We start from the raw sequence: 19,971 nt of genomic DNA on the forward strand, positions 1-19,971 counted from the left end.
ACATGCACGTACAATGTACCATTTGTTTTCTTGTAAAAATGCTTCATAAAATTCTAAGGCATTTATGCGTCATTGGAGGTGCTTAAACATTTCTTTTAACCTCAAATCTAATTTTATTCCCGTCACATTTTCTCAAATATTGTTGATGTAATGATATTTTGTTGTTGTCTTTCAGACCTGTGTATTTCATCACCAGTCCCAGTGTTCTACGTTTCAATTCCATAGAGACGGTGGCGGTAAATGTGTTCGGTATCAGTGACGTCACGGTTCAGATCTATCTGCATGACTACCCAAATAGAACGCGCATTTTCTCACAAACTTCTGTTATAGCATCACAAGGTACGTTTTTATTTTATTAATTAGTCTGATTAACAAGACTGGTGATTGATAATTGTTTAAGTATGCGTTATGATAATTTACCACGAAACTGATTTCCTGCAGATTTATTTCAAGATTACATGATGGTGCATATCACCGTCGATGACGCTGAAGACGCTAGCCCTTCTGGGACAGCTGGATCTAGTTCCATAGTACATAATAAGTTAATAGTTTGGTCTCATTTACTCGATTTTAGTAATTAATAAGTTAGTCAATGAGTTATGATTTCGTTTTCCTGAAAATAAGAGAAAACTGAAATCTGCGACTGATCTTTGTTACGATTTCCTTCGCTCATAGATACAGAATGATTTGATATTAGCTTTAACATTTTTATAAGAATATATTCATTGAATTATATAAACGAAGGAGGTTACCAAAATTAAAACAAAACCCGTAATTATAACTCTAAATGGATAAAACGAGGACAGAATATCGCAGCACAAATATAAATTTGTTTGGAGACTCTTGATGATAGGAAGAGAATAAGACCAGGTGTTCCGCGAGCATAAGCGTCTTCTGCTTCATCAACGACACCCGTCATACAAATGTAGGTCACGACGACACCCGCCATACCAATCTAGGTCACGACGACACCCACTATATAAATCTATGTCACGACGACACCCGCCATACAAATCTAAGTGACGACAACACCCGTCATACAAATCTAGGTCACGACGACACCCGCCATACAAATCTAGGTCACGACGACACCCGCCATACAAATCTAGGTCACGACGACACCCGCCATACAAATCTAGGTCACGACGACACCCGCCATACCAATCTAAGTCACCACGACACCCACCATACAAATCTAGGTCACGACGACACCTGCCATACAAATCTAGGTCACCACGACACCCACCATACAAATCTAGGTCACTACGACACCCGCCATACAAATCTAGGTCACGACGACACTCACCATACAAATCTAGGTCAAACCCAGGGTAGGTCACATTCTCAAAATTAGAAACTTGGTTAATGACAATGGAATATGGAGCATATCAACAATGTTCATCTATAAGGTTTGGTCCCTGCCGACTAAATGGTGATGCTAGTTGTGAAGGTTTGAATGAATACCGTTTAACTTAACTCTGGGCGGTAATGCTTTTTTTAACGCTTTTTGAAAAGAAATTATTTCTGTTTCTTTTACGTATATTTCGAGTTAATCAACGCCATTATCTGTAGGTATTCGATTGCTTTCTGAAAGTGGTTTTTGTAGCGTATTTTTAATTTTGACTCTCTTAACTTTTTAACTGTTTAGGACATACGGCAAAAGCGCGTGTGCACGTGAGGCCGTCCGATCTGCCGGACGAGGAGGATATCCCCGACATACAGAGTTATGTGTATCTCGTAGCACGCTCGGACGATCCGCGTCTGTCTTTTGTGAACGAAACCATGATATTAATGGAACGGAACACTGGATTTGTGTTTGTACAGACGGACAAACCCATCTATACCCCTCACCAAGAAGGTAGGAAGAGACAAAATATTGTGTTGTTGTTGGATAAAATTGCAGTTGAATAGAAAGACAATTCGAAATAATGCATAGAATTTATAGCAAATAAGCATAAGCTATTTAAGTGAGTCTGACCAAAGAATCTATTTATTATAGTATTGGATATTTAGCACATTGATATTAACACTGATTTTGGTAACATAGGAGAATAGGTATTCGACATAGGTAAAACAATAGGCGTGACCGAATTGATTTTGAAAGAACCAATAGTTTATGTTGGCTTGGAGCGATCAACTTGTCTACATGATTGGTAACTTTGGTTACAGCTCCAGTTTGGAAACACCCACAGTTTGGTCAGCTAAAGTTAGGTTACAGCAATATTTTGGTTACAGCTAAAGTTTGGTTACAGCTTAAGTTTGGTTACAGCAACAGATTGGTTACAGCCACTCTTTGGTTTCAGTCATAGTTTGGTTTCAAGCTACAGTTTCGTTAAAGCTACAGTTTGGTTACAGCTACAGTTTGGTTACAGCTACAGTTTGGTTAAAGCTAGAGTATGGTTAAAGCTAGAGTATGGTTAAACCTACATTTTGGTTAAAGCTACAGTTTGGTTAAAGCTACAGTTTGGTTACAGCTACAGTTTTGTTAAAGCTACAGTTTTGTTAAAGCTACATTTTGGTTAAAGCTACAGTTTGGTTAAAGCTACAGTTTGGTTAAAGCTACAGTTTGGTTACAGCTACAGTTTGGTTACAGCTACAGTTTGGTTAAAGCTACAGTTTGGATACAGCTACAGTTTGGTTACAGCTTCAGTTTGGTTAAAGCTACAGTTTGGTTAAAGCTAAAGTTTGGTTACAGCAACAACTCACCTTTAATTACTTATATTCTGTGACGTTGTTCACATCCATGCTATTCTTAAACATTTTGACTTATGTCAATGTAATTGGGTCTTCTTCAAAAAGAAAATAGATGTGTTTAAAATTCCACTTCACCTCCAAAGTTTGTTTGTGGAATTGTTTACTTCATAACATTTAATAATCTTGCCTGTGACGTGTTTATATTTCAGTAAAAATACGGGTTATTACATTAGACGAGGAAAGGAAACCAACAGCCTCACCAGTTACAGTTGACGTTAAGGTAGGCACGTCACCAGTTACAGTTGACGTAAAGGTAGACACGTCACCAGTTACAGTTGACGTAAAGGTAGGCACGTCACCAGTTACAGTTGACGTAAAGGTAGGCACGTCACCAGTTACAGTTGACGTAAAGGTAGGCACGTCACCAGTTACGGTTGACGTAAAGGTAGGCACGTCACCAGTTACAGTTGACGTAAAGGTAGGCACGTCACCAGTTACAGTTGACGTAAAGGTAGGCACGTCACTAGTTACAGTTGACGTAAAGGTAGGCACGTCACCAGTTACAGTTGACGTAAAGGTAGGCACGTCACCAGTTACAGTTGACGTTAAGGTAGGCACGTCACCAGTTACACTTGACGTTAAGGTAGGCACGTCACTAGTTACAGTTGACGTTAAGGTAGGCACGTCACCAGTTACAGTTGACATTAAGGTAGGCACGTCACCAGTTACAGTTGACGTAAAGGTAGGCACGTCACTAGTTACAGTTGACGTAAAGGTTGGCACGTCACCAGTTACAGTTGACATTAAGGTAGGCACGTCACCAGTTACAGTTGACGTTAAGGTAGGCACGTCACCAGTTACAGTTGACGTAAAGGTAGGCACGTCACTAGTTACAGTTGACGTTAAGGTAGGCACGTCACCAGTTACAGTTGACGTTAAGGTAGGCACGTCACTAGTTACAATTGACGTTAAGGTAGGCACGTCACCAGTTACAGTTGACGTTAAGGTAGGCACGTCACCAGTTACAGTTGACGTAAAGGTAGGTACGTCACCAGTTACAGTTGACGTAAAGGTTGGCACGTCACCAGTTACAGTTGACGTAAAGGTTGGCACGTCACCAGTTACAGTTGACATTACGGTAGGCACATCACCAGTTACAGTTGACGTAAAGGTAGGCACGTCACCAGTTACAGTTGACGTTAAGGTAGGCACGTCACCAGTTACAGTTGACATTAAGGTAGGCACGTCACCAGTTACAGTTGACGTAAAGGTAGGCACGTCACCAGTTACAGTTGACGTAAAGGTAGGCACGTCACCAGTTACAGTTGACGTAAAGGTAGGCACGTCACTAGTTACAGTTGACGTAAAGGTAGGCACGTCACCAGTTACAGTTGACGTAAAGGTAGGCACGTCACCAGTTACAGTTGACGTTAAGGTAGGCACGTCACCAGTTACACTTGACGTTAAGGTAGGCACGTCACTAGTTACAGTTGACGTTAAGGTAGGCACGTCACCAGTTACAGTTGACATTAAGGTAGGCACGTCACTAGTTACAATTGACGTTAAGGTAGGCACGTCACCAGTTACAGTTGACGTTAAGGTAGGCACGTCACCAGTTACAGTTGACGTAAAGGTAGGTACGTCACCAGTTACAGTTGACGTAAAGGTTGGCACGTCACCAGTTACAGTTGACGTAAAGGTTGGCACGTCACCAGTTACAGTTGACATTACGGTAGGCACATCACCAGTTACAGTTGACGTAAAGGTAGGCACGTCACCAGTTACAGTTGACGTTAAGGTAGGCACGTCACCAGTTACAGTTGACATTAAGGTAGGCACGTCACCAGTTACAGTTGACGTAAAGGTAGGCACGTCACCAGTTACAGTTGACGTAAAGGTAGGCACGTCACCAGTTACAGTTGACATTAAGGTAGGCACGTCACCAGTTACAGTTGACGTAAAGGTAGGCACGTCACCAGTTACAGTTGACGTAAAGGTTGGCACGTCACCAGTTACAGTTGACGTAAAGGTAGGCACGTCAACAGTTACGGTTGACGTAAAGGTAGGCACGTCACCAGTTACAGTTGACATTAAGGTAGGCACGTCACCAGTTACAGTTGACGTTAAGGTAGGCACGTCACCAGTTTAGTTGACGTAAAGGTAGGCACGTCACCAGTTACAGTTGACGTTAAGGTAGGCACGTCACCAGTTACAGTTGACGTTAAGGTAGGCACGTCACCAGTTACAGTTGACGTAAAGGTAGGCACGTCACCAGTTACAGTTGACGTTAAGGTAGGCACGTCACCAGTTTCAGTTGACGTAAAGGTAGGCACGTCACCAGTTTTAGTTGACGTAAAGGTAGGCACGTCACCAGTTACAGTTGACGTAAAGGTAGGCACGTCACCAGTTACAGTTGACGTAAAGGTAGACACGTCACCAGTTACAGTTGATATTAAGGTAGGCACGTCAACAGTTACGGTTGACGTAAAGGTAGGCACGTCACCAGTTACAGTTGACGTAAAGGAAGGCAGGTCACCAGTTACGGTTGACGTTAAGGTAGACACGTCACCAGTTACAGTTGACGTTAAGGGAGGCACGTCACCAGTTACAGTTGACGTTAAGGTAGGCACGTCACCAGTTACAGTTGACGTAAAGGGAGGCACGTCACCAGTTACAGTTGACGTTAAGGGAGGCACGTCACCAGTTACAGTTGACGTTAAGGGAGGCACGTCACCAGTTACGGTTGACGTTAAGGTAGGCACGTCACTAGTTACAGTTGACGTAAAGGTAGACACGTCACCAGTTACAGTTGACGTAAAGGTAGGCACGTCACCAGTTACAGTTGACGTAAAGGTAGGCACGTCACCAGTTACAGTTGACGTTAAGGTAGACACGTCACTATACTCTTTTCCTTGTGTCATTAAAAGCCTGACGTGTCCAATGCCTGGATTAACTGTAAATTCCTGGGTACATCCGCGCTCTATACGATATTATAGATATGAGGATGCTTTGTGTGGGCTTCTGGCGATGCGGGCAATCTTCGTTATCTTTTACATGTATGTTTTATATACAGCTTATGTGTTTTATATACTCTAAAGTGCACACATATGCTAGAAACAATGTAAATACGTGTATAATATTTTGTGTTGCATGCAAAAAGCAGACGACATATACGTAGGTACATGTACATGTATATCACTGTGTCGGCGGCGTCGGCGTCGGCGTCGTCTACAAAGAGGTTTTCGTGCGATTTAAGTTCCTTTGGGCTGATCAAACTCAAAAGTTAACTGCATGCAGTTTTTCCATATCACAAGTGCTTGAGTGAGATTGTTTTTTACTGGTCTAAAGGTCAAAGGCCAAGGTTACTGTGACTATAAATAGAAAATCTGTTTCCGTGCAATTACTCATGTAATCACTTCCTATGCAGGCGACACATCCACTTCCGTGAAACTTTTTTTATCTCTTCAATTCATATTAAGATGATTGACAGCTCATTATTTGTAGCATTTCAGTTTAATTCAATTTGGTCATCAATAAATATCTCCAAATATAGACAGCATTCAGCGTATTTCCTGCGAGAAACCTGCTATTGAATTTAATCTTGAATTCCCTTTTTTATGAAATGCTCAAAGATGCTACTTAATACTTTCCGCTAGCTATCACCCAGAGCGGAAAATGCGCAGGAAATCACGGCTTGCCTAGTACTTAATTTTAGATTCCTTCTAATTTCAAGGATTTTATTTTATGAAAGCATGTGTAGTAAGTTTAACACGTTTTCAGAGAGACACAGAAGCAAAACATATAAAATAAATCCTTTATGCTGATGCATACGGAATAAAATAAAAATTGAAAACAGTTAAACTGGATAGAACGTGCTCAATAATTGTAGCGTGTGCCAAAAGTTCTCATTGTGCCCAAATCTGTTTTTGTAACCTCACTTTAATGTTTGTTGATGACAATTTCATATTTCTTGAATTTCAAACCTTAGAGTCTACATTTCGGAGCCTAATATCGCTGATATGGTCGAGAAAGACGAGACAGCAGTTTATAATTTTTTAATAGTCATTATTCATCATTTGCTTTGTAAATTACTAAATTAATATTTAAATATGCATTGTTTTTTGTGTCTTTGTAAAATGTATCCTTTTTAATTTCAATTTGACATTATTTTAACTAAACTTGTCAGTCATTTATACATTTCGACATTTTAAGAAATAAATAAAAAAAAAAAAAAATTATACATTTCGACATTTTAAGAAAAAAAAAAAAAAAAAAAAAAAAAGAAACCAATAATAAAGAAAAAAGGAAACAAACCGGTTTTTTAATCATCTGTTAAGGAGTAGGTTTCTATATCCGGTATAATTTATAATGCATTTCATATATTTTTTATTACTCCCCTAGAATCCACAAGGTGTCGTTCTCCAGCGATGGACTGACTCCTACCAAGGTCGGTTTATCTTGAAGAAGTTCCAACTGCCATCAATTCCGTACTACGGCAAAAACTGGACAATCACAGCTCGCTATCATGACGGGGTATGAAAACAACAACATTGGTTTAAACGATCCCTTTCGATTCTTAACTTGAAAGACGACGAAGTTGTAGCAATGTGGCTTTTATTATTTCATTTATTGTATCTGGTAAAATTCGGTATCAGCTGAAGTGTCTTTAGATACGTCATGCTGGGTGCTGTTGCGTGCCGAGGATTATAATCTTTTTTTAGTTATGACGCAAATGACTTGTAATCAACATTTGTTTCAATTCTCTCAGTGTAGGGACACTTGCTCAAATCGTCAATATCAATATGGTGATTATGGTTTTAAAACCTGGAGAGCCGGATCACTTTTAGTGTGATTACGTCATACACATATATCTGTGAATCATCAATTTTAACTTCCTGTGACGTATATGATAACACGTATCTTATTTAACCATACCAGAAAGTGAAAAAAAATGACTATGATAAATCATTTCATATTTTTTCTATCGAGATTTAGACTTTTATTGAAAAATGGAATTTTGTATTTACTTGTAGGTAGACACAAGCCACAGTGTAAATTTTGAAGTAAGAGAATACAGTAAGTATGTATTGTAAAAATCGTGGTTAATTGTCGTTAGTTTCAATAGTTCATTTTGAAATACGATAAAAAGGTGACATTTGCTTATTCTGAATAATTTCCCTTTTTATCTTAATACAAACATACTGTCAACTGAATTATTTTGGCGCGCTGAAATTTTAGCGCAGCACTAAATCAAAACAGTTTAGAGGAGTATCAAGAAGACTGGACATACAAGTTACAGACATTACAAATTGCGGAATCATAATTTAGCGGAAAGCATCCAACGCGAAACCGCTAAAATAAGATATCCGCTAAAATATGTACGTGATCAGTTAATCAAATCTAAGAAAACATGGTTATATCAGAGATGTTTTAGTTTTGTGTCCTGTGTAAATATATATCACTACTTTACCTTTATTTTTTGTGCACAGTGCAATTTTAAAGAAATGTGAATTGGTCGCACTGTAATGCAGGTATCTCAAGTTGTCATGATGATCAAAGTGCCAGCAACGTCTATCAAAATTAGAATTGGTTAATTTTAGATAGCTACATGTAATTAGCGATACGTTTTGATACATTGATCCAGAAAAATGAAGGCGGTTACTAGAAAAAACGTGAGCACCTTTCTCATCCAATTTTTCTTTTAAACTTTTCTCCGTTTATTTTTTCGTTCTTTCTTGTACAATTTTGGATTGATCCATATACTAGTATACAACAGCATGTAGTGCAAAAATGGAACTCATCCAAGACAACAAGAACCGGAACCGGAACTTGTACCAGATGTAAGATCCGTTGCTATGCCGTCCCAGTGTATATTCTGGTTACCAAGGGGATATCATAACGCAAACAACGCTTTAAATACGACATAAACATAACTGTTATCAAATCAGTAATTACAAAGTAAAAGGTCAACAGAAGGTCAGGAATACCTTAAATTAGTTACAACATTATCGTTTGTATTGTTTTCTTTAGTATTGCCACGCTTTGACGTTGACGTGGATGTACAGGATTTAGAGATCATTCTGCCATCTACTGATTGGATCAACGTCACTGTATCTTCCAAGTAAGTGTGACGTCATACCAGGAGCAGATAACTCTAACCTCCATTCATAAATTCATAAATGATCGACACCAATAAACAATTTGAATCGTTAATATAATATGTTATTCAAATACCCCGTTGATTTCTCGAATAATGAAATTTGTGGTACAACATTTTATATATAAGTTGGCATGCTTCAAAAAAGAACATTCATAAACCTATTCGGAAGAGCGGGCTGAAGTTAGCAGCGGATTCATTATTCGTTATTGGGGATTCGAAACCCTCGTTATTCGAATTCCAAATAACGAATAACGAATCCGCTGCTAACTTCAGCCCGCTCTTCGTAAGTGTCAATTACCTTAAAGCAACATATTCAAGCACGAAATATGTCATTGCTTAAAACCAGAAAGGGATGATAAAAAATAAGACCATTAGGTATTGTTATTTAAATAAACCCAGCGTATCTATTAAATTCCGAGACAATTTGTATAAACTTATACATATCACTCTTGTTGGTCTTTCTATCGGGTGTTTTACTGAGAGAAGAAACCAGAGAAACCCACGTGGTCGGCCAGGTGACCGCCATACATTTCCACTTTCTATCGCGTGAAATGCATGTGAATTACCACTGTTCTACCAACCTCACCTTCTATTTCTTCTAATTATTCAATATTATTTACAGATACGTATACGGGAAGCCAGTGCTTGGGGGCGTGACCTTGACTTTCGGACTTGTGGCGGCTGGACAACACGAAACCTGTTCGAGGACGTTTAACAAACTTGTCAGTATTTCTCTCTTTCTTGGAATTCTCTACGATTATGTTACTATAAACCATCCCGGTCTTATATACCGTAACGCACATCAAGCCTCTTTTTGGTTAATTCATCCAATGGCCGTCTCGTTCTGGTTGTATTTAATCCAATGAATGTCCCGTTCTGGTTGTATTTTATCCAATGAACGTCTCGTTCTGGTTATATCTTATCCAACGAACGTCTCGTTCTGGTTGTATTTCATCCAATGCATGTCTCGTTCTTGTTGTGGAACTTTTTCGTGTTCCTATTTTTGTCTGCTTTGTAATTCGATTTCCATAGTACATGCAGTGATATACTTGCTGAACAAGCATCTTCGCTTAATTTTTTTTAAATTGTTAAAATGAAAGTAATTGTTGAATACACAAATTTTCCGAGTGAAGAATCCTTAATAAGGAAGATTACGCTAGAAATAGGAACGATATTAAAATGACGAATATGATTATTATATCCAATAAAAATTTTATTCATATTTTATTATCTGAACATTTGTGATTACATGCTGGTATACCAGTAAACCCCTACCACGTGATCAGTAAATATTTGGTGTCTCAGCCAGACATGTCTTTGTATATAGCTTGTAGATGGACGGACAGACTTTGCTGTAAGTATGGAAGAACTTAAAGAGAGCCTTGAAAGCTATTGGTTCCCCGACGGTGCCCGGATGTTAATAGAGGCTGGGGTAACCGATTTATCCTCAGGCCGGAAGGAGACTGCTTACCACAGGAACATAGTTTTCTCCTACTTCCGGTATATAGTTTCTGTAGAAAAATCACAGAAGTACTTCAAACCAGGCCTTCTGTACAGATTACATGTACGTATAGTATACTATAGTATTAATGGAACGTATGATATGAATCTTACTGTTGATTTCTTGATACGAATTTCTCGCTTGATTTTTAGCTCACCTGCCCGAAGGGCAAGTGAGCTTATGCCGTGGCGCGGCGTCCGTCGTCCGTCCGTCCGGCCGTCCGTCCGGCGTCAACTTTTCCATTCAAGCAACTTCTTCTCAATAACCAAAAGGCCCAGAGACCTAATATTGGGCCTGTAGCATGCTGGGGTGAAGGGCTACCAAGTTTGTTCAAATGAATAATGTTGACCTTCATTCAAGGTCACAGGGGTCAAAAAGGCTAAAATCTTTAAACGACTTCTTCTCAATAACCAAGAGTCCCAGGGAGTTGATATTGGGTCTGTAGCATGCTGGGGTGAGGGGCTACCAAGTTTGTTCAAATGAATGACCTTGACTATCATTCAAGGTCACAGGGGTCAAATATGCTTAAAACTTTTTAAACAACTTCTTCTAAATAACCAAGAGTCCCAGGGAGTTGATATTGGGTCTGTAACATGCTGGGGTGAAGGGCTACCAAGTTTATTCAAATGAATGACCTTGACCTTCATTCAAGGTCACAGGAGTCAAAAAGGCTAAAATCTTTAAACGACTTCTTCTCAATAACCAAGAGTCCCAGAGACCTAATATTTGGCCTGTAGCATGCTGGGGTAAAGGGCTACCAAGTTTGTTCAAATGAATGACCTTGACCTTCATTCAAGGTCACAGGAGTCAAAAAGGCTAAAATCTTTAAACGACTTCTTCTCAATAACCAAGAGTCTCAGGGAGTTGATATTGGGTCTGTAGCATGCTGGGGTAAAGGGCTACCAAGTTTGTTCAAATGAATGACCTTGACCTTCATTCAAGGTCACAGGAGTCAAAAAGGCTAAAATCTTTAAACGACTTCTTCTCAATAACCAAGAGTCCCAGGGAGTTGATATTGGGTCTGTAGCATGCTGGGGTGAAGGGCTACCAAGTTTGTTCAAATGAATGACCTTGACCTTCATTCAAGGTCACAGGAGTCAAAAAGGCTAAAATATTTAAACGACTTCTTCTCAATAACCAAGAGTCCCAGGGAGTTGATATTGGGTCTGTAGCATGCTGGGGTAAAGGGTTACCAAGTTTGTTCAAATGAATGACCTTGACCTTCATTCAAGGTCACAGGAGTCAAAAAGGCTAAAATATTTAAACGACTTCTTCTCAATAACCAAGAGTCCCAGAGAGTTGATATTGGGTCTGTAGCATGCTGGGGCTAAGGGCTACCAAGTTTGTTCAAATGAATGACCTTGACCTTCATTCAAGGTCACAGGAGTCAAAAAGGCTAAAATCTTTAAACGACTTCTTCTCAATAACCAAGAGTCCCAGAGACCTAATATTTGGCCTGTAGCATGCTGGGGTAAAGGGCTCTCAAGTTTGTTCAAATGAATGACCTTGACCTTCATTCAAGGTCACAGGAGTCAAAAAGGCTAAAATCTTTAAACGACTTCTTCTCAATAACCAAGAGTCCCAGAGACCTAATATTTGGCCTGTAGCATGCTGGGGTAAAGGGCTACCAAGTTTGTTCAAATGAATGACCTTGACCTTCATTCAAGGTCACAGGAGTCAAAAAGGCTAAAATCTTTAAACGACTTCTTCTCAATAACCAAGAGTCTCAGGGAGTTGATATTGGGTCTGTAGCATGCTGGGGTAAAGGGCTACCAAGTTTGTTCAAATGAATGACCTTGACCTTCATTCAAGGTCACAGGAGTCAAAAAGGCTAAAATCTTTAAACGACTTCTTCTCAATAACCAAGAGTCCCAGGGAGTTGATATTGGGTCTGTAGCATGCTGGGGTGAAGGGCTACCAAGTTTGTTCAAATGAATGACCTTGACCTTCATTCAAGGTCACAGGAGTCAAAAAGGCTAAAATATTTAAACGACTTCTTCTCAATAACCAAGAGTCCCAGGGAGTTGATATTGGGTCTGTAGCATGCTGGGGTAAAGGGTTACCAAGTTTGTTCAAATGAATGACCTTGACCTTCATTCAAGGTCACAGGAGTCAAAAAGGCTAAAATATTTAAACGACTTCTTCTCAATAACCAAGAGTCCCAGAGAGTTGATATTGGGTCTGTAGCATGCTGGGGCTAAGGGCTACCAAGTTTGTTCAAATGAATGACCTTGACCTTCATTCAAGGTCACAGGAGTCAAAAAGGCTAAAATCTTTAAACGACTTCTTCTCAATAACCAAGAGTCCCAGAGACCTAATATTTGGCCTGTAGCATGCTGGGGTAAAGGGCTCTCAAGTTTGTTCAAATGAATGACCTTGACCTTCATTCAAGGTCACAGGAGTCAAAAAGGCTAAAATCTTTAAACGACTTCTTCTCAATAACCAAGAGTCCCAGGGAGTTGATATTGGGTCTGTAGCATGCTGGGGTGAAGGGCTACCAAGTTTGTTCAAATGAATGACCTTGACCTTCATTCAAGGTCACAGGAGTCAAAAAGGCTAAAATATTTAAACGACTTCTTCTCAATAACCAAGAGTCCCAGGGAGTTGATATTGGGTCTGTAGCATGCTGGGGTAAAGGGTTACCAAGTTTGTTCAAATGAATGACCTTGACCTTCATTCAAGGTCACAGGAGTCAAAAAGGCTAAAATATTTAAACGACTTCTTCTCAATAACCAAGAGTCCCAGGGAGTTGATATTGGGTCTGTAGCATGCTGGGGCTAAGGGCTACCAAGTTTGTTCAAATGAATGACCTTGACCTTCATTCAAGGTCACAGGAGTCAAAAAGGCTAAAATCTTTAAACGACTTCTTCTCAATAACCAAGAGTCCCAGAGACCGAATTTTTGGCCTGTAGCATGCTGGGGTAAAGGGCTCTCAAGTTTGTTGAAATGAATGACCTTGCCCTTCATTCAAGGTCACAGCAGTCAAAAAGGCTAAAATCTTTAAGCGACTTCCTCTCAATAACCAAGCGTCCAAGGGAGTTGATATTTGGTCTGTAGCATGCTGGGGTGAAGGGCTACCAACTTTGTTCAAATGAATGACCCTGACTCACATTCAAGGTCACGTCGATCAAGTATGCTTAAGTCTTTAAATGACTTTTAGTGAATAGCTTAAGTGCTGAGAGACATTATATTGGTCATGTAGCATGCTTTCAAATAACTGCAGGATCCATATATGAAAAGATCACTGCATTGCAGGTGAGCGATTTGGGCCCATTGGGCCCTTGTTAGAATTCACATTTTCATCAATTCTATACTTTACATTGTCTGTAGTTTAATATTTCTAATCCGGAAGGAAGTCGTGTACCGTCACAAGATCATAGCAAAACCCCCCCAAAAACATCACAGAAGTCATTACGACTTAATTTGATGTCAACCAGTGATAACATTGATTATATTTCGAATTATATTTTGACATGTCATGAATGTTTCTCAAACTCCTATCCAGTGAGATTTTTTTATATATATTTCTATTTCGATATTTGAAATCTGTCATCAAACCACACACATTCGTTTGACAAAAAAAAAATAAAAAAAAATAAAAAAAATTGCCAAGTCAAAAGACAAACATCTTACTTCCTTCTTGTATGAAATGTCTTCCTTATGATGAATTGCTAATTTATCGTTCATTAATCAGGTGGAAACGTTCTGGGCTAACGGTAAACAGGATGAGGCCCCGAACGTGGACATTGCTGTACAGATAACTCGCTATAATGACGCAGGCGTGCTTCACTCACTAAATCGGACGGAGAGGACGGACGAGGATGGCACATTCCAGTATCTCGTCATCATGGGTCATACCGAGACACGTATGGTCATCAAGGTACCTGTATCAGTTACATCTAATATGTTCACGTCCACTGGACCGTATATCCGAAATTATGTTGTAAATGTATCAGCTGCATTTAATATGTTCACGTATACGTAGTCGTTTAAGTCTATAAGACACATATATTTACATTTTCACTTCGCTCCGCCTCAATGAACATAGTAAACTCAGATCACTTCATTTCCCGTTGAAGATTTTGGGTCGCGTGCTTCTGTTCTGAGAGACGAATCACTTTCTTGCCGGCGTGTGAATACATTCACTGAGTTTACAATGGCGATCGAGTTCTGTACCGCCTCAGACTTGAATGCACTTTCACTTTGTGAATTGTGTAACATTGTTATAAACGTATATGCACACAAGTGGAATAGCCGCTTTATGTGCTTATAAAAATGCCAGTATAATGCAGACAGTTTAGAAAACAGGATCTGACAAAACACTGACACTCTCGATAGCACCGAGCTCATGACCTACGTAGTGCAGTATGTCTAACGTTAGCTGTATCTCGAATGCCATGCTTAATACCATTTCAGTGGTCACAGAAAATAAACCTCAATTTAAACACTATTTAACAACACAAAACAGACTGGTAGCAGAAGTATGCTATATCGAGAACAGGGACACATTATTGTCGTAATTTGACTCAATCTAAACATATGGAGGACGCAAGTTTCCGGCCGTCGAATACCGCCAATTTTCAAATCAATGTTTCTTTACTTACATTTATCAGAATTTACATCCCAAAACGCCAGTGCGACAATGAAATCCAATATTTCAAGAACACCATGTACATCATCAGATAACCTGTGACTAAAATTCACATTGTTACACTTTTTCTCGAGCTCTGAATATCCCGGCTATTAGACTGCATCACATCATTTTTTAACCGAGTCCCTGTGTCTCGAGTGACCAAATCACACACATACTATACTGTCAACACTGCACTTTAAATTCGTATTTATATGGGTATTATAAGTTGTTATTATACAATATCATACATATTTGTTATAAATGAATATTTTATCTTGAAAATATCGTATCTATGTGTGTCAACATCGTAATAATCAAAACGTGTATGGCACTATATTTTGTGTTGTCTTGGCGACGAGAATAGTTGACTGTCTGCTGTTCCACTATTGTGCACACATGTACGATAAGTATAACAATGTTACAAAGTGACGCACTTACGTCACACTGTTGCGACCGAATTTTGCAATCTGGTGGCGAAGTTTTAAATTTGGTTAACGTAAATATAAGGATTGATTGTCATTTTTGTTGCTTGCATGGACTGATGAAGGGAAGTGAACCTCGTGCAAATGGTACATGAACTGCTTCGCAGTTCACTTCATTTGCACGAGGTTCACTTCCCTTCATCAGTCCATGCAAGCAACAAAATTGACAATCAATCCTTAAATGTTGTCTGTTTAGTCTATGAAAACACATACGTAGCCTGCACTGAAGGTAGGGCGTAAGAATTGTACCTGCTTCCCCCATTGCATGAACGAAGGAGGCGACTAAATTTTGGATCTTATCTTTTCTCTTCTTTCTTAACAACTTTCTTCTTCCTAAAGTCTCCCTCGACAATGCCTCACTTTTGGCCTTTAGTTGAGCGTTCGCCCCTGTGAGGAAGGCTTTGGGTTCTGTCCCCTTGCCGAGACATACCAAAGTCTTTAAAAATGGTAGTTGCTACTCCTGCTTAGCGTTCAGCATATTGAGACGATTGGTTCGCCCGTTGTCAGTATAATGTGACCGGATGGGGTGTCCTGCGGGGTGTCTTCGACAGTATGATTCAGTGAGGTAGCACTATAAATCGGCAAAAGTCCCGGCCTATCACAAGGAGACATAACACGAACGTACCGCAGCTTCCCAAAACACATATACGCACTCACCACACGCATGTACATCGCACGCACGGGAGGTCGTCCTTAAATGACCTTAGCTGTTGATAGGACGTTAAACAAATAAAACCAAACCAAACCGTTTAGTCTATGAACACACATACGTTGTCAGTTCAGTCTATGAAAACAAATACGTAGTCTGTTTAGTCTATGAAAACACACACGTAGTAAGTTTAGCCTATAAAACACATGCGTTGTCAGTTTAGTCTATGAAAACACATGCGTTGTCAGTTTAGTCTAGGAAAACACATGCGTTGTCAGTTTAGTCTATGAAAACACCTAGGTAGTGAGTTAAGTCTATAAACACATACGTAGTCAATTTAGTCTTTAAACGCATACATAGGCAGTTTAGTCTATAAAACAGTTACGTAGTCAGTTTAGTCTATGAAAACACATACGTAGTCTGTTTAGTCTATGAAAACACACACGTAGTAAGTTAAGCCTATAAAACACATGCGTTGTCAGTTTAGTCTATGAAAACACATGCGTTGTCAGTTTAGCCTATAAAACACATGCGTTGTCAGTTTAGTCTATGAAAACACATAGGTATTGAGTTAAGTCTATAAACACATACGTAGTCAATTTAGTCTTTTAACGCATACATAGGCAGCTTAGTCTATAAAACAGTTACGTAGTCAGTTTAGTCTATGAAAACACATACGTAGTCTGTTTAGTCTATGAAAACACACACGTAGTAAGTTTAGCCTATAAAACACATGCGTTGTCAGTTTAGTCTATGAAAACACATGCGTTGTCAGTTTAGTCTATGAAAACACATGCGTTGTCAGTTTAGTCTAGGAAAACACATGCGTTGTCAGTTTAGTCTATGAAAACACATAGGTAGTGAGTTAAGTCTATAAACACATACGTAGTCAATTTAGTCTTTAAACGCATACATAGGCAGTTTAGTCTATAAAACAGTTACGTAGTCAGTTTAGTCTATGAAAACACACACGCAGTCAATTAAGTCTATAAAAACACTTACAGTTCGTAGTCAGCTTAGTCTATGTTAATTGTTTAATAAATGTTAACTGATCTAAACATCTTTAACTTGATGATAATACCGTATTTGATTACGTAGGTGAAGGCACTGGACCCGGATGTGGACGAGGATGAACAGGACGAGTCCATATTGGAGGTCTTACCGCTGTACTCGCCTTCAGAAAGCTACCTCTCAATTTGGACTAACTTGGTATGTGACCCTTGACCTTATGTCACGTGACACGTTTAGGTTCAGCTTGAGAACGTCAATAAATAAATCGACATCACAGATGATATGAATTCAGTATGAAACGTAATTAACAATTTTGATTCTTATTACAGCATGAAACTGAACTGATGGTGGATACGATATCTAGTGGAAACAATAACAGATCCTTGTCGTATTTGGTAAGTAATGATATTTAGTCTGATGTTTTATTGGACCTGTACCATTAACATATTAAAGGTAATCAATATTCAAAATATGTTTATATTTAATTTTAGCTTTAAACAAATTATCCGTATTCATAAAACCACACTATAACCTCTAAAATAGTTTCAGTTTGACATCATGAATCCATCCGCATGGATTGATTCAGAATTTTTTCTTCAGATTAAACCATACTAACATTTTAACTTTTGTAATTAGATATCCACATAGGCATGGCAACGTCATTGAGTAAAGGCATAAACGAGGAATAAGATGTATAATTAAAAACGAGGATACCTCATGAAGTTGAAAAAAATCATAATACAGTGAGTGTCCTAATTATCTTGAACCGAAGTGTTGACATGTTTTACAGCTGATGTCTGGAGGCCGGATTTTAGATGCAGAACAATCTCACGAGATCTTCCATCGCCCTGTCACGGGCAAGATGTCGCCAGGGATCCGAGTCCTTGTTTTCTACACAGTCACCGAAACAGCACAAACAGAAATCGTTGCCGACTCCACGTGGATAGATGTCAAGAACATGTGTGAAAAGGAGGTACTACTGTATATAATGTTATTCATTGTATTTATGTCATACGTATAACACAAACAAGATGATAACGAAAGTTTTATTCACTATGCCAGTCATGTTTTAGCTGTTGTGTTTACTGTCATTGTGATGTTCCTTCACTCCGGAAGGGTTACCGTCTTCAGTTTTACCGACGGCACCTGGCATACAAGTCTGTATCAAATCTATATCACGTCATGCACTTTGATAGTTGGTTTGACGCATTTACGCTCAATAATTATGTTGCTTTCATAAGACTCTCCATCATTACTAATTCATAAATTCGCAAGATACTACATTTGTGAATATCCTACGAATTTCAGCATTTACATTTTGCTTTAAAAGAGATACACAAGTGGAATCTAATTCAAAATGAGCATGGCTCAGAACATTTTGTAATCAAATTGTATTACAAATATGTGCAGTTGGGCTTATCCAAGGAAAGGGGAAGATTGGAGCCTGGAGATGGAGAGGGATTAACTTTGCAGGTTAGCGGGGCGCCATCTAGTCTGGTTGGCTTCCTGGCCGTGGACAGGGCAGTCTATCTCCTTAACAACAAGAACGTGCTCAGAAGACATACGGTCAGTCAAAAAAATATAAACAGAATTAATTTTAAACATGACCGGGTAGGTCAATCGATACCTTTCGGGTCCAATTTTTTAATTTAACCAGGTCCCCTCGGCCATAAGTGCATAGCCTTACCATGAGATTAAGTCATGGCGATTATTCAATGGTAGTGACATGTGAACATGGAAATTATGTGAATTGAAAATAATTTCTGGTCGGGTCTCAAGATCAGATTGCTTTTGTAATTTTGTTAACACCACCCCCACATTATCGACAAATACTCATCTTCGTCAGTAGATTCCTCCTCGAGTTCCATGATTTTGTACTCATTTGAAACTTACATAGACAAAAAATGTCTGCAAGAACTCGTAGAACAAAACAAAAGGCAGAGATATTCTAGTGAAAAACTTCACTTTGAAAAAACAATGCATAACACAATTGAATGCATTGTGTTATAAAATAATATAATACAATGTATTTGCAGCGTTTACTACTGACTTTATCTGTCTTATAAAAATGAAGAACGGTTAGATATAATGAAAGAAAGAGAAAAACATTAAGAAATAGCCCCATTTACTACGGGAAATAAAAAGATATTACAGAATGTAATTAAATAATGGTATAGTTGAAAGATAGAGAACCTCCCTGTCTCTGTGGAATTTCCTGTCATTTGTATCTATTGCTAGGCATTTCCCTCTCGTGAGTAATCATTCATTCTTATCCATATTCTTTAGATGTTTAAGCGGTTTGCGTCCCATGACATAGGATGCGGCTTCGGAGGTGGACTGACACCAGCCGAGGTGTTTGAGGTACGTTGGGATGAAGTTTTTGCTAATTAGACCTTCTAACCTCAATATTATAAATAATACTTCAGTGATTCATACTTATATCAAAGTTGACTTCCAGACAGTTCATGTCTTTGATTGTAATAATATACCTCTTTGAGTTTTGGATCATATCATCCACTTGATAGAAATACGTTATATTATATGTAAAATCTTAAACAAATATTTCGGTATACGTGTATTCAGTATTAACATTTTGTGTTAATCAGATTTATATCCACATATAATACACATGATATCATTAAATAAGTCTGACTCACATAACGATATCTCTGTAAAGATATAATACTTCACGATGTCATCATCTTTCGTTTCTCTACGAATAAGTTGTAGTAACCCAACAATATTTTCTTACTTTTCTAGTTTTTCAATTTTGTAATATTTTTTATTCCTCCTTTGCATATATAGTATATCGTCGTACATTTGTAGAAAACATATACCTCA

The 19,971-nt window shown here is 38.8% G+C and overlaps 1 protein-coding gene across 1 annotated transcript in view; it reads left to right on the plus strand.

The window, feature by feature from the left end:
- The window catches only part of LOC117345005 (complement C3-like), a 55,481-nt gene that overhangs the window by 13,706 nt on the left and 21,804 nt on the right, over nt 1–19,971 (plus strand). The window contains 14 exon segments of the mRNA XM_033907925.1: nt 176–339; nt 1,649–1,858; nt 2,904–2,974; nt 7,096–7,227; nt 7,728–7,770; nt 8,725–8,815; nt 9,477–9,576; nt 10,182–10,418; nt 14,050–14,235; nt 17,218–17,328; nt 17,460–17,525; nt 17,921–18,103; nt 18,541–18,696; nt 19,417–19,491. Coding sequence (XP_033763816.1) covers nt 176–339; nt 1,649–1,858; nt 2,904–2,974; nt 7,096–7,227; nt 7,728–7,770; nt 8,725–8,815; nt 9,477–9,576; nt 10,182–10,418; nt 14,050–14,235; nt 17,218–17,328; nt 17,460–17,525; nt 17,921–18,103; nt 18,541–18,696; nt 19,417–19,491 — 1,825 coding nt within the window.

The sequence above is a fragment of the Pecten maximus genome, chromosome 16 (genome assembly GCF_902652985.1).
Source record: "Pecten maximus chromosome 16, xPecMax1.1, whole genome shotgun sequence".
NCBI classification, from domain to species: Eukaryota; Metazoa; Mollusca; class Bivalvia; order Pectinida; family Pectinidae; genus Pecten; species Pecten maximus.